This window comes from Lepeophtheirus salmonis, chromosome 4 (genome assembly GCF_016086655.4).
Source record: "Lepeophtheirus salmonis chromosome 4, UVic_Lsal_1.4, whole genome shotgun sequence".
In the NCBI taxonomy this organism is placed as follows: Eukaryota; Metazoa; Arthropoda; class Copepoda; order Siphonostomatoida; family Caligidae; genus Lepeophtheirus; species Lepeophtheirus salmonis.
In genome coordinates this window covers 30,983,596-30,999,543 of record NC_052134.2, presented here as the reverse complement: position 1 = coordinate 30,999,543, position 15,948 = coordinate 30,983,596, and the positions used below count along the sequence as shown (strand labels likewise).

The window sequence follows — 15,948 nt, the reverse complement described above, 5'->3', positions numbered from 1 at the left end:
ATTTAATTATTTTTTTACCATAAATTATAATTAGATTGTTAGTCTTTTATGATATCAATAAATTTCTAGATTAAGAATCCAATGATTTACAATTTTTCAATGATTTACAATTTTTCAATGATTTGTAGCTATAAATATTTTTGATGGCATAAAAATTGAAGATAAAAACTAGAATAACATTAAAGTTGACAGTTGGGGATTAGAAACTTGCGTCTCGACTTCGACTTGAGTCCATATTCAGAATATTGACGACTCAACTTGATATTACAATAAAAGACTCGAAATTTGAATTGTACTCGAAATATATATTTAAAATGAACTGAAACCTTAACACTAGGGAGAGTTTTGTTAAGTATGGACTTGAAGGATGTTAAAAGTATGTCAAATATTATATATAAAAACTTTCTTTCATATATTACATTAACAAATTACAAAATATTACTTTTTAACACTTTTATTTCAGGGTCACGATATATCAAGTTTGCACTTTTAAATTGATAAACTAAGTGAATGTTGATTTATTTTCTTTATCTTGATATATATTTGTAACAAATGAAGCTACTAAATTATACAATACATCAGAATAAATGAATCTGTAAACTTATTTCAAATTACAAGTTTTTGCTACTATTAAGTTCTACACTAATATCAGCTTATCTACCCATATACCTCCAAAATGCAATTCAGAGTACACTTTTGCAAAAATTTCTAAAATCATACGAAAATATATTTAGAATATACCAAGAACCAAATACGTTTGATATTTCTATAAATGAAAAATGTTAAATTATTTCTTTATCGGCAATAATAATTCAAGGATTAGGTTTCATATATAAATATATATTTGGTTTTCAAACAACTGAATATTCAATAAATATACATGTATCACAAAAGTAGTTCTTTCTTAGGCGTGGTATGGGGCAGGGGCAGGATGGTAGACGGGAGCTGGCTTGTAGGGAGCTGGTTTGTAAGCAGAAGGCTTGGGTTCATACTTGGGGTAAGTTGGAACACCCTCATATTTGACATCAGCGACGAATCCATTGTAATCATCAGCGGTGTAAGTGACAGTTTGGATACGGCCATCGGGAAGAGCAACTTGATAAGATCCAGCAACAGTCTTGGCATCAGAGTTTTCCTCAGCAGTGAACTTGGTTCCAGAGTAGTCATCAGCAACGCCGTATTGGAAAGCATATGGCTTGGGTGACTCATCATAGGGAGCAGGTTTGTATGCAGGTGCTGGGTGATAGGGAGCAGGAGCTGGGTGGTAGGGTGCTGGATGAGGAGCGGGGTGATCTCCAAAAACGGAGGCGAGGAGGGTACAAGCAACGATAAAGCGGAACATTTTTGTTGTATTGATAGTTGTATGAAAACTGATGTAAAACATAGGGAATTAATTCTTTTTATACACTCTGAAGTATTTCATAAAAATCTTCTTCTCGACACGCCTTCATACATTCAGTGTTTTACTTCCTTAGACTCAGTTACTTATATGTAGTTATATAAATATTATTTTTTTTAAACATTCAATCAGTCTAATGTTTTGTCTGGAGTAAATTTTCTTTTTTTTCACCTAACTTTAGAAATACTTTTCATAAGACTATATCCCTATATATCTGCATAATCATGCATAAAATATTTTTTTTAATAATTTAACCATATTTTAGTTTCAATAACAGATATCTTTATATAATTTATTTAAAATAAAATCAATCTGCCACAAGGGCTTGTATTATTTTAATTAAATGTATTGAGATTACATTAGATCAGCTCTGTAAAAGAGTTTGTTGACTCTTGTTCTGAATCTATGTTTTTACTTATGGATTTACAATAATGATTTGAACTTGACAAGATTTCAACATAATTATCATTTTTGAGCAATAATAATTGATCTAGTATTTATAAAGTAATATTCATTATATTAAAAAAACTGGACCAGTTACTAGACATAGGTAGGTATTATACACCTTTGTCTTAAGACTCATATTTATTTTCAAGAATGATTTATGCCTTCATTGCAAAATATAGGTTTCATTGGGACATGTTTGCCGCCAAGCAAAGCATAGGCTAAATAAATTATAGTACATATACAATGATTAACAGATTCATTACCAAAGAAACCCAAGATGTTGCATTATAATTTAATATTATTAAAATTATCTTTTGGAGCATACTTGAAGAAAAGTTTTTTTCAGTTTAAATATGTGGCCTTCTATTACATGTCTAACTGAAATGGGCACTTGGTAGAGTGTAAAGCCTCAGATTAAAATCAAATTGAGTTTTGTATCTACATTTCATCCAAAGCTATGTTCGATTATGCATTTTCTACATTTTGTGTTACCTTGACTCTTGTCATTGACCTCTCAAAATTTAATGCTCTCTTACTGTGACTATATATAATCTTCGTACCAAGTTTTATACCAATTTTTGTAATATACAACTATTGTTATAATACTAGTAACTAACAAACAAACAAATAGGGGAAAAACATAGGTCCCGTTCAACTTTATTGGCGGAGGTAATTAGACATTAAATTTTGTAAATAAATATATAAGCTTTTAATGAACCCATTGGTATTATATACTATTTTTTTGAATGAATCCTTATTTAATAATATAAAAACGTGAAGTCAAAAGTTTTTAGCGTTTTTTTTCATTTATTATGACATTAAGATTAACATCGATTATCCGATTTAAATTGTTCAAAACGGGTTTCTGGCTAATGTGTAGTTCCTGGGCAATTGAATTAGAGCTCAAATGCCTGCCTAACTTGACAATTTCCATTTTTAATCGACATTTTCGTTGTCCATATTACCGGAACAGAATTGTTCGTACAACCGCTTTGCTGTTGCATTCAATACTGTATTGGGTCCATAAATAGTACAATTTTTTAACCCCTTCTCCGTCTTTTTACCTTGGTCGTAATGATAATGAAGAATGTTCGATTTTTTTCTTCTTTTACTTCCATTTTTGAATGTTGTAACACACAACTGGCTTCACCAAATCAAAGCTATGTATAGATGAACTTTCTTAAATGTACGCTTAATTGCCAAATTGATATGAATGAGGCTGTGATAGCTTCAAGCAGTCAAATGCAAATAAGAATGTGTCCTTTTTGTTAATAAAAATCACATAGACACAATTGGAGAAGGTAAGCACAGTCAAAAATAAGGTGTACACTATTAGAGGTAAAATAATAGAGTAATTATCTTTAATGTTCTCTCTATAAAATTGAGATTTTAAGGTATTTATAAGAAGATTTTATAGAGGAAGCTTTAAAGAGAATTATCCCAGTTTTTACTTCTGCATAACTTATTTTTTACTGTAATCTATTAATTATGAGATATAGCTCACTAAAACAGCAAAAGCCGCTCAGAACTTTTTACTTAACCTAATATTATAAAAATAATGTATAAAATATAATATAAGACTTAGAAACTAAATAGCCTGTGTTTCGTTGTATATTTATAGGTTCAAACAAACTCACAAAATTGTAATTGGTTTGTTGAAACCAATAGAAAAAAGTAAAATAAACAGTACATTTTCATAAATCACTGATTTGCACTGAAATTAATTCAATCTAATTTAATAAATACTTTATTTTTTGAATGCTGAAATGTTTTATGTCAATTGTTATTACCTTACATTTTCATCTACATAAATAGCTATTACATTTAAAAAAAAGTTACTCTGAATCGGAATTACACTCAAAAAAGGATTAAAAATAAGGCTTTAAAGTCCATACTTACTACGTTTAATGTATGATCATTTTCGTTTTCGAGGGCTTAAATTATAATTATAATAAATTTGAGTTTAAGGCTGAAAGTGAAAATGCTATTGTACAGTGTTGCATGCTTCAAGTATATATTTCTTTGGCTTAAAAACAACTAATAAATTGAAAATCCTCTCCATATTTGATAAAATGAGCTGTCAAGTCAATACAGAAATAACTTTTGGTGGGAGTATGTTAATGTATCTCTTATAATAACTCTTGGGTCAGCACAACGAGCGTCCACGTACATCCTTAGTCTCTTCAACATCATACTCAGCATTGTTCTCCATCAAATCGCTACGGACATCCCCATTTTTCAATTGACCCAGTGTTATTGTTATATATTATAGATATTGGTGGACAATTAATCAGTGGCACTTCTTATGATCAAAAATAATGCGTCGAACCATTGAACACATGATAAAGTTCCTTAAAAGAACAATTCTGAGAGCCTGAAACATCCCATCGAAGTTAATTGACAATCTTGAAGTAATTCATTTGTTGTTAATCTTGTTATTATGTTGAAATTTATAAGTTAAATGAGCTCAAGAAATGGAAGGTAGTGAAGGGTTGTCGAATCCTACAAAAATCCCCTTTTCCTTTAATGGATCTACAGCTTTTTATCACTTGGATAAGTTCCGACGTACCCAAAACTCCTTTAATTAAATATCAACAACTTACTAGCTAAAAGTGATCTTTAATTTACATCGCTCAGTAATCCAGCCAGTCCAGAAGTTAAAAGGGCTTAACATAATCTTTATGTTTAATGAGACAAAATCCAAATTTTTATAAATAAACGGTTTATATAGATTGATTACGTCATAAACTAAACATTTAAAGATTTAGCTTGTTAAATCTATTCTAAATCCCATTAATCTTCCTTGTTTGAATATCTTAAAATTTGAGATCTAAGTAGACTATTATATATTAGGATAAGCAAACTTTAATTTAATACAGTGATGAGATGATCATGCTGGGAATTAGTATCTATCTTTTAGACCAGAGATTAGAATATGTAGTCTAGAGATGTAAAAACGCGTGGGTTTTCAAATCTTTAGTAATGTTTTACTACAACTATGAAAAAAAAGTCTTTATATACTATTTTATTGAGTAGTTTAGAAAATATATATAGAATATACATATATATTAATTAATGACAAATTGTTTCGTTTCCTTTACAAAAATCCGGATTTAGCAATTCTGATATTTTAAAGACCCTTAATGTCTGAAGAACCACCCTTTGGAGGGTCAGGGTTAAGGTCAACAATGGTGAAGACATCAGTGATCTTCATAAAAGAGGAAAGCCGATAAAGCAGCTAAAGCCTGAAACGTAAAAACACTTTTTTGACTTGGGGAAGAAGCGGTCGGTGAGCTGTTCCACAGTATCCAATGCCGAAAAAAAAAACTGGTGGTAAGTCTCTTTGACACATTGAACGCCCCTTACTTACTCAATAACTACAACAATTACGATTTCATTGGTGCAAAAGCTTTAAAATGACCTGAGAAAACCGAATTTTGTTCTTCTCGGATGCAAAGATATTTACAGTGGATCCTGTGTACAATAGGCAAAATGATCAGGTTGTATGTTTTGGATAAGTAAAACACAACCTCTTTGAAGTGTCAGGATCCAAACATTCGACCTCAGTAATAATGTTCGACATTTTTTCATCTGAAGGTCATCAATGAAGCCCATTGGCTTCTTGTGGATACAGAAAAAGTGCTGCCCTAGGTTTACAAGATCACAAAGCTATCAAAGGAATCAGATTATTGCTTTCGAAAGAACGGGGGTCCTGCAAAAACGGAATAACTCGTGCAGGATAGGATGACAAAAATTTGAAATTTCTCCCCCCTATGGACAATATTATAAGCTGTATCTTCCCTTTTTGAGCTTTTCAAAGAGTAGTTTACTCACAAACAGAATGAATATCAGAAGCACATTCAAACAAAATGATTAAAAACAACAATAAAAAGGGTATACCCCACCCCCAGGATTTTTGGCCACCACAAAGCCCCGACCTGAATCCCCTTGATAACAGAATCTGGTGGAAAATAAAAAAACCTGTAGACAACGTCACAGCAGTATTGAATCCCTAAAGCAATCGATTGAGAAAGAGTGGCGATCAATGTCGAAACACCACGCTGTTAACCTGTACATTAGGCTTAGTGTCGCGTGTAGCGTGTAATTGAGGCCAAGGGGGCTCAAATTCATAGACAATGTTCTCTAATGAATAATAAACAAGTTCCAATTTTTGAAAAAAATCTCTACAATTTCCTTTAAAGCCGCTAGGTGTAATTAATTGTTCAACGTTCATTATGTTCCTAGACTTTCGAACGGCCCGGTACATGATCACACACCCTTCCGGTCATTCTTTTTACTTAGATGCTTTCTCCTCAATAATGAAAGAATACTGATTACAGCTTTAGAAAAAAAAAGTTGCTAGAAAACTTTGGCACTCAAAAATACTTCGGAATTACAATCCTAACTATAACTTTAATTTGATTATTCGAGCATGTTGGGCTATCTTGACTATGTTAAATAACTGTATTATCTTTCAAATTAAAAATAATATTTTAATAAATTAATAACAAAACTTATAAGAAAAATAAAAAAATTATATATTTTTCAAGTTCGTACCCTTCTTTAATTTAAAACGGACATTTCATAGACCAATCTTTCGATATGTTTTTTCATATTTTCAAGTAAAATATGTAGAAATATTGATGTAAAACCTAAAAAAAAAAATATCTACACACTCGAATTTACAACAGAAAGAACTTCAACCAATTATGAAAAAGTTATTTAATCTTTTATTTACACTATAATTCCAAATTAGAATGATTAATTTTTTATTGGACAAACTTTGATTATATGTATTAGCTCCACATAACTAAGGTCATTGCTTGACTATTTATTACTTGTGTTACAACTCATTGCAAATAAAATGCTGATCCAAATATGAAGATATGAAAAAAGAATATTGAACATAGTTTTGGAAGTTTTGTAAAGTATTAGAATAAAATAAATAATTTGCATTTTGATAAATGCTATATACCCTCTATAAATTACGACTTGACTTGGAGACGAAATCTATTTCCTACTAAACTCAAGATAAGCTTTAATAATATGAACCCAATATTATAATTATGGAGTAGAAATGAACACAACAAACATCTGAGGAATGAGTTTATAAACTCATATACCTATAAAAAACTCTTCCGAAATGACGCACTTCTGCGAAAATCTTTAAAACATTTGCGAAAATATATTCAAAATATTCCGACAAGCAAGCAAATAGGTATGGTATCTTCATGAATCAAAGTCATAGAAAAATCTATGTATCATTAATAAGAACTCAAAAGATTAGGTTTCATTCATAAATAAATATATATTTGGCTTTCAAATATTTAACATTTGAATATTTAATAAATATACATATATCACAAAAGTAGTTCTTTCTTAGGCGTGGTATGGGGCAGGGGCAGGATGGTAGACAGGAGCTGGCTTGTAGGGAGCTGGTTTGTAAGCAGAAGGCTTGGGTTCATACTTGGGATAAGTTGGGACACCCTCGTATTTGACATCAGCGACGAATCCATTGTAATCATCAGCGGTGTAAGTGACAGTTTGGATACGGCCATCGGGAAGAGCAACTTGATAGGATCCAGCAACAGTCTTGGCATCGGAGTTTTCCTCAGCAGTGAACTTGGTTCCAGAGTAGTCATCAGCAACGCCGTATTGGAAAGCATATGGCTTGGGTGACTCATCATAGGGAGCAGGTTTGTATGCAGGTGCTGGGTGATAGGGAGCTGGGTGGTAGGGTGCTGGATGAGGAGCGGGATGATCTCCAAAAACGGAGGCGAGGAGGGTACAAGCAACGATAAAGCGGAGCATTTTGTTGTATTGATAGTTGTATGAAAACTGATGTAAAACATAGGGAATTAATTCTTTTTATACACTCCCAATTTTATGATCTTTTTCTTGGCACGCCTTCGAGCAGTAAGTGTTTTACTTCCTTAGACTCAGTTGCTTATATGTATCTTCTTTGGCTTTTTTCTATAATTCAACCAATAAATATTTTGTCTGTAGTAAGTGATTTTAATTCACCTTATTTTAAAAATATTTCTCCAATCTCTAAATCCCTTGAATAAACTATTTTCTTATAATTGGACAAAAATATATAACTTATTAAAATCGCAAAAATCAATTATAAGGGTCTCTATTATTGTATTTACATATTTGGAGACTGCATTTCAGTTCACCTTTGTAAAAGTTTGATGACCCTTGTTTTAGATCTATATTTGTAGTTATGAACTTCCTATAATGATGTAAGTGTTACAAGAATTCAACATAATTTTAATTACCAAGCAAAAATAATGGATTTGGTGATTTTATCGTTATGTTCATTGAATTATTGTAGCCCTTAAAATAACCAGATCATTTACTACACGTATTTATAATATCATCTAGGTCTTAAAACCGATATTTACTATTAGGAGTGATTTTTGCTTTCATTGTAAAATATGGGTTTTATTAGTTATTATTTAAGCTACATAAAGTCGATTTACATATATATTAATTTTTTTTTTCTTGGCATTTATTTTGAATTATTGATTCTGGTTTTTGACCATTTCTATTTGATTTTTTATTACGTCTAGCTGTTGTATAGGCTTTTCTCACATTTAAAATTAGAAAAAAAAAACAATAATCGAAAATTTGATGTTCTGTTATTTTCAAAACTTGTATGACGTGGTTAATTTTTGTTTGCAATTGTGCAAGTAAAAGAAAATGCAATTTAAACGTTAAAAAGCTACCATAATAAAATCTTGAAGTATTTGTGTATCGAAAAAAAGAAATAAAGTGATATTGATACCAAACTTAACCTATTCAAGTATTATTATCGTTAGTTAATGATTTCTGATTATTTATACTTCAAAAACACTCCTTTGGCATAAAAAATGTTGATGCGTTTTTCAAATTAGGTAGAGTTTTGATCATAAAGAAGAGTAAGGCAATATTGAAACCATATTTGGTGGAAGCAAGTTAATAATTTTTTAGAATGACTCATGAATCTACATAATGAGTGTCTACGTTTGTCATGAATCTCCTCGACCTCCTTCCTCTATATTATATGGTCCTTTCACAGTATTGTTCTCCGTCATAGTCCAACGGACATCCTTATTTGTCAATTGACCCAAGACTATGTACATTGTTGGTGGAGGATAATAGAGCATTGAAGCTTCTTCTATTGACAGAATAAGGCGTTGATCCCTTAAAATCAGGGTAAAGTTTCTTATACAAACACTTATGAGAGCCTGAAATTGTCCATCCAAAGTGATTTAGCAACCTTGAAGTAACTAATTTTGGTTATTTAGTCTTGCCTTGTAATTTATAAGTTTTGATGGACCCAAGAAGTGGAAGGACCTGTTCCATTGTTGAGACCCACGGCAATACAATTTGCCTCCAATAAGGTCAACAGCTCCTTATGACTTGAATAAATTACAACTGGGACAAAAAATCCGTTTAACAAAAGATTGTCCGCTTACTAGCTGAAGGGATCTTTCATTTACATCACTCAAAAATCCTTGCAGTCAAGTATTCTCTTTATCCATGAGAAGTTCAAGGAATTTTACATAAACTATACGTTTGGTGACCCAAAACTCTAATTCAACCCATTAGAAGCGATAACTATTTAAGACATTTTGAAACAATTCTTGGTTACAGTTCATATAAATATTAATCAAATAAGATCATTATACTCATTAAAAAAATCTCAAAAGATCCTTGGGACCCCTGTTGATTAATTAATCTATCGTCAGTTTCAGTAGCATTTATATGTAAGAAAGGTATAGGGAAGCATATTGGTTATTAAATTATTTGATTAAATTTTGAAAAAATTTATTCAGATAGGTTCTTTTATTTTACATAAACAAATTTCAAGAAAAGATATCATAAATACTGTAATTTATATTATTTGTAATAATTATAGTAGAAATGAGGATGATGTTGCCCAATATTACATCTGAAATACCAAAATTTTGCCTTTGCCATAACCATTGGACTTTTGTATCGTATTAACTGAGAAGTAGATCTATTAGGGAAAGGTCAATGTCACCTTTTAAGCTTTTTTTATCTGCTTTTAACAAAATAAACAAAAATCGTTCCAATATGACGGATAAATTAAAAATAAGACCTATATACATTTATTCTAGTTTTCATGAGTCGCCAGGGTTGAACAGTAGAAGCACTACTTACCTATGAAATATATGCCACAACTCGTTTCTTCATATAATTTTTCCTCCTTAGAGAGCTTTTATTGCATCTAAGAGATCAACTCTTCCTTTGTCCTTTATATATTTAAAATCATTATCAAGGAAATGTCAGGTTCATAAACTTTTTTCAACTCTATTTACCTCTCTTGCCTTAAAAAATGGAGTATCTTTGAAACAGTTTGTAAAACGTTGTTAACTGTAAAATAATTCTTATTAAACAAATATATTTTAATAATTCACTATGATTACATTACAGGCAAGATACCCTACTGGTCAAGGATCACAGAATATTTCCATTTGAAATTTAATAAAGATTCAACATTTACATAAATTATTCATCAAAAATACCTTTTCCTCCCTATTTGAGCTAGACTCTTGAGTATTGGAGCACACAAGATAATAATTTATACATTTTATACAATATTAAGTTAAGTACTTCAGACGAAAGATAAATAAAAAATAATCAATAAATATTGCATGTAGATTCAAAAATTCCTACTATATGTAGTGGTAAATTAATTAGCCTATCGGTTGGAATGGGTTAATTTATAACAAGATTTATATTAATTGACTACGTCATAAACTAAAAATTTAAGGATTTATTTGTTTAATCTTTTCTAGATTCTATTAATGATCTGTATTTGAGTATTTTAATTTTTGAGGCCTTAGCATACTATTTGATATTTGTATCACACAAATAGTAAATTAAATACTGGGATGAAATGCTTGCAAAAATATATTTTTCAAAATATAAATCAATGAATGAATGACAAATTACTTTGTTTTCTTTTAAAATAATTTTTTTTTTTTTTGAAAACTATTAGGGTTTCTTTAAAAATTTGCCTTTTCAAGTTAAATTTTTGCGCGATAACTATAAAAATTTCGAGAATGTTTGAGAAATGAGTAGTTTAACCATCGTTAGTATATGCAAATAACTATTATACCCACACTGTGCCAAGAAAGGATATGGGAAGGACTTACTCAATTGCCGATCCTTAACTCCACCATTCATCCAAAGGCGACTTACACATTTAATTCCCATACAAATCCTCAATGTTACTCTTTGTCATTCATAAGCATTGAGGGCACACCCTCCTGGTTTGTCTTTTAACTTAGATGTTATTTTCTTAATAAATAATAAATATGAATAACAACTGTAGAAAAAAATAACTGTTAAAGTTGTCAAAACTCGCGTCCTCAAAAATGCTTAGGGTTTACATCAGTAATTTGAGTATTCCTCCTCGTAGGGCTATCGTGATTATGAGAGATAATGTTATTACCTTTCAAATGAAGAATAGAATATAAGTGGACAAACAAACGTTTATTGAGTTTAAGGTTATTTAAATATTGCTTGGAAATAAAACAAAAATATAGGTAAATTTTATAAATTACTGATTATGTGCTTGTAAAAAAAATGTTTTTAAGCAATTAAGTTTTCATTTGTTTATTTTTTACTTTAGTATATTAGTAAATACATAATCATCAATTGTAGTTTGGAAATATGATATATAATAAAACAATCAAAGAATTACAAGCAAATAAGTAAATAACCATAAGTGGAAAATTGTACTTTTTTAATAAAAATATTTGGTCTAAGATACAAGAAACATTGTAATGTACAATATTGTTAATGATAGCTATATTATTATAAGTTTGGCAAAACTTTTTAAAAAAACAAAAAAAAAAATATATTTTTAAAGTTTTTTTTTTTTTTTAAAGTACTAAAGTTTAAAGTAATATATTTTTATCCATATTTTCAAGATTAACAAAGAAATGCTTAAAAAATAAATGCATCTATAACCTATGCTTATTGTTTTATAAGAGATTTACCTATAACTGATCATACTTTACTTAGTTATGTACACACAATGTATGTTGGATTTTTTTTTTTATATACTATTTCAAAAATAAAAACTCTGTGATAAAAAAATAAATACGAAGATTATTTTTGTAATATGTTAATATTATTAACGGCAATTTTTTTTGCCTTATTGAAATATCTAAATGATTTTATAATATGTTTTAACATTGAAATAGAAAAATAATAAAATTATTTTATTAGTAAAAAGCGATCTACGCACTCGTTTGTCCAAAAGAAGACCAAATATAAGAAATAATTCAATCTTTTAAGGACACTTTGATTCCAAACTAAAATTATTACTTTATTTTTCGAGAAATCTTGATTATATGTATTAACTTTACATAATTAAGGGCATACCTTGATTATCAGTTGTGTTAAATCACATTGTCGATAAAAAGTTTATAAAAACATAATAATTAAGATAAGACATACTGAAAATAGCTTTGGAAGCTGTAATACTTATTAAATAAAATATAAATTTGTATTTTGATAAATATTATATAGGCTCTAAGATTCAAAACTCGAATGGAACTAGAAGTAAATTTTATACTGAACGTTTATAAAAGCCTTAACAGTATGGACGCTTTTATTATAATTTTGCCCTTGAAATGAGCTCAATAAACATCTGAAGAATCAAACCGGACTTGAAGAAAATATTCGAGGGCTTATGACTAAGCACCTGAGATTTGATTTGGATTAGCAAAAAAAAAATTTTTTCCCTATCTCTGTTCGAAGTTGATTCTATACAAAATTATTGTGGTTGATTACGCAGTAGAATCGGCTGTTATGAGCATATGATCATAGAGTATATGTGTTATTAAACATATACGTTATCATACCTCATACTTATAATAAGCTTGCAGTCTTGAACTGATAGTTTGAAGATAATGTTTACATAATTTCGAAATCTTTAGGTACCTGTAACAAATAGAAATAACTTATTGGACTATATATCAAGGTGAATTAATCTGTAAACCTTAATTTAAATATGATATTTTTTGCTATTGTTAAGCTCTACACCATTCAGAATAGAAATGTTTTTGTTAAAATCTATATAACTCTAAGAAAATATATTTAGAATATACCAACAGGCAAATATTTAATTATGCAATTAATCAAAGTGCCAGTAAAAAGAAAATCAGCAATGATAATTCAAAAGGTTATGTTTCAATCATAAATAAATATATATTTGGCTTTCAAATATTTAACATCTGAATATTTAATAAATATACATATATCACAAAAGTAGTTCCGTCTTAGGCGTGGTATGGAGCAGGGGCAGGATGGTAGACGGGAGCAGACTTGTAGGGAGCTGGTTTGTAGGCAGAAGGCTTGGGTTCATACTTGGGGTAAGTTGGGACACCCTCGTATTTGACATCAGCGACAAATCCATTGTAATCATCAGCGGTGTAAGTGACAGTTTGGATACGGCCATCAGGAAGAGCAACTTGGTAGGATCCAGCGACAGTCTTGGCATCAGAGTTTTCCTCAGCAGTGAACTTGGTTCCAGAATAGTCATCAGCAACGCCATATTGGAAAGCATATGGCTTGGGTGACTCATCATAGGGAGCGGGTTTGTATGCAGGTGATGGGTGATAGGGAGCAGGAGCTGGGTGGTAGGGTGCTGGATGAGGAGCGGGGTGATCTCCAAAAACGGAGGCAAGGAGCGTACAAGCAACGATAAAGCGGAACATTTTTGTTGTATTGATAGTTGTATGAAAACTGATGTAAAACATAGGGAATTTTTTCTTTATATACACTCCCAATTTTATGATCTTCTTCTTGGCACGCCTTCGAGCAGTAAGCGTTTTACTTCCTTAGACTCAGTTGCTTATATGTATCTTCTTTGGCTTTTTTCTATAATTCAACCAATAAATATTTTGTCTGTAGTAAGGGATTTTAATTCACCTGATTTTAAAAATATTTCTCCAATCTCTAAATCCCTTGAAAAAACTATTTTCTTATAATTTGACAACATTTTAGTTTTTTAACAAAAATATATAACTTATTAAAACCGCAAAAATCAATATGTTATAAGGGTCTCTATTATTGTATTTATATATTTGGAGATTGCATTTCAGTTTGCCTTTGTAAAAGTTTGATGACCCTTGTTCTAGATCTATATTTGTAGTTATGAACTTCCTATAATGATGTAAGTGTTACAAGAATTCAACATAATTATAATTACCGAGCAAAAATAATGGATTTGGTGATTTTATCGTTATGTTCATTGAATTATTGTAGCCCTTAAAATAACCAGATCATTTACTACACGTATTTACAATATCATCTAGGTCTTAAGACCTATATTTACTATTAGGAATGATTTTTGCTTTCATTGTAAAATATGGGTTTTATTAGGAGCATTGTTTAAGCTACATAAAGTCGATTTACATATTTATTAATTTTTTTTTTCTTGGCATTTATTTTGAATGCATATTTTTTCAAGTTTTAATAAATAAAAAATGTAATTAGAAGCACAAACATAAAGAAACGCACAAATGCAATACTAAAAATAATACATAAGTCCCTTTATCATAATAAAAATCATATAAAAAAGGTACTAGGTGTACACCTTTATAATGTTTGTAACTCATCTAGTGTTTTTCTCCTACCTTGACCTTAAGGTGTACAAAATGTGATTTGCCTTTCTAAGGAAAGTATTACTTTTTGATTCTATGTCCCTATAAAAAAAATCCAATAGTCATTACTTTAGTGTTCTTAACCGAAAGAGTTATCTAAAACCGAATGAACGGCTCTATATAAAATATTTAAAAGAGGACATTCTGACAATAAATTATTAGTAGTCTCCATTATACACATAAAAAGGATATCCCTGATGTTTTTCGATATGAAATTTACTTCCTACTTTTAAGGGTACCGGATAATTTAGGATAAAGACAATACTTTTCTCCTGAGATTGGAAGTTTACTACTAAAAGCAACTATGACTTCATGTATATTTCTTTTGATATTTCTTCGTTTGAGATGTTCAATAGAAGGTTTCAGTGTAGAGGGTTAAGCACACTTTCTTAACAATGATACTCAAATTGCTACTAACCTTAATCTGAATGGCACAATTGGTGGTTGGATTTTAATTTTCTTTCGAAATATAGAATAATAATATCGTATTGCTAATTTGTTTATAAAAGATGGTTAAATAGCAGCGTCAGCAGCAATATAAATGGGTTAAGACCTATATTGGATATATTCATTCCTTCACCGGCATCTCCCATTCTAAAGGTAGCTCATAACACTTGATAATTTCTATTGAGCCTTTCCAGCATCTTTGATGTCATGAAGAGTAAGTGGAGAGCCTCTTAAAAATTTTGGACACTCCATTGCAGGGATCATTTTGATAAATTTGACCTTGTTACATAAGAAACTTCTTAAGACGTATTGTCCATAAATGATCATTATGCCAAAGTTGAAATCTCTAATAGAGATTTACGGTCTTCCATAAAGCTGAAAAATCAATAACTGATTGGGCAAAAATTTATTGGAGTTGTGTAATCTTTTTGTACTAAATTACTCATTTTACTTAGTTAAAAAATTGTTCCAATATCAGCTTGAAAAGGCGTATCACGTGAAAGATGTATAACTTTTGGTACCATATAGGTATTCCATACTGTTTTCTTATCCCACATATTTAAAGTAAAAGAGTTAAAAAAAAATTCAGCATTCCTCGGTCTAGGTAAGATGTCAATTCGATTCATCTCAACATTTTTTTCTCCTTTTCATGACGAAAGCAGTGCTATTTTTCCAGTGGTCTTGAAAAAGAAACATTTTTTTGGATTTTTTTCTGTATTTACTTATAACTTATGTTTATTCTGCTTTAGATTCAAAGATGAGAGGTTAGAAAGTATGTTTTCAACATTTGAGTTGTATTTTTAATGGATTTAAGCATTTTAAAGAGAAGTTGAAGATTTAAAACCAATGATGTTGTCATTGGGATATATATCTTATATTAAAAGTTCGATGCAAAAAATACAAAGTATTGTAGAAGCATGATCTCCTCGGCAATATATTTTAAAGTTAAGGTTGATTAAGTAT

At 30.0% G+C, this 15,948-nt stretch overlaps 3 protein-coding genes across 3 annotated transcripts; all 3 read right to left on the bottom strand.

The window, feature by feature from the left end:
* Positions 1-819: 819 nt before the first annotated feature.
* LOC121117020 (uncharacterized) lies at positions 820-1,387 on the bottom strand. The gene has a single exon (XM_040711344.2). It carries the CDS (start codon positions 1,382-1,384, stop codon positions 905-907), a length of 480 nt encoding a protein of 159 aa, XP_040567278.1. The 5' UTR covers positions 1,385-1,387; the 3' UTR covers positions 820-904.
* A 5,742-nt stretch (positions 1,388-7,129) lies between these two features.
* LOC121117021 (uncharacterized) lies at positions 7,130-7,657 on the bottom strand. Its single transcript, XM_040711345.2, has one exon. The coding sequence runs from the start codon at positions 7,655-7,657 to the stop codon at positions 7,226-7,228; it is 432 nt and encodes a 143-aa protein (XP_040567279.1). The 3' UTR covers positions 7,130-7,225.
* Positions 7,658-13,056: 5,399 nt separating this feature from the next.
* On the bottom strand, positions 13,057-13,624 carry LOC121117022 (cuticle protein 8-like). Its single transcript, XM_040711346.2, has one exon. It carries the CDS (start codon positions 13,588-13,590, stop codon positions 13,153-13,155), a length of 438 nt encoding a protein of 145 aa, XP_040567280.2. The 5' UTR covers positions 13,591-13,624; the 3' UTR covers positions 13,057-13,152.
* Positions 13,625-15,948: the final 2,324 nt, after the last annotated feature.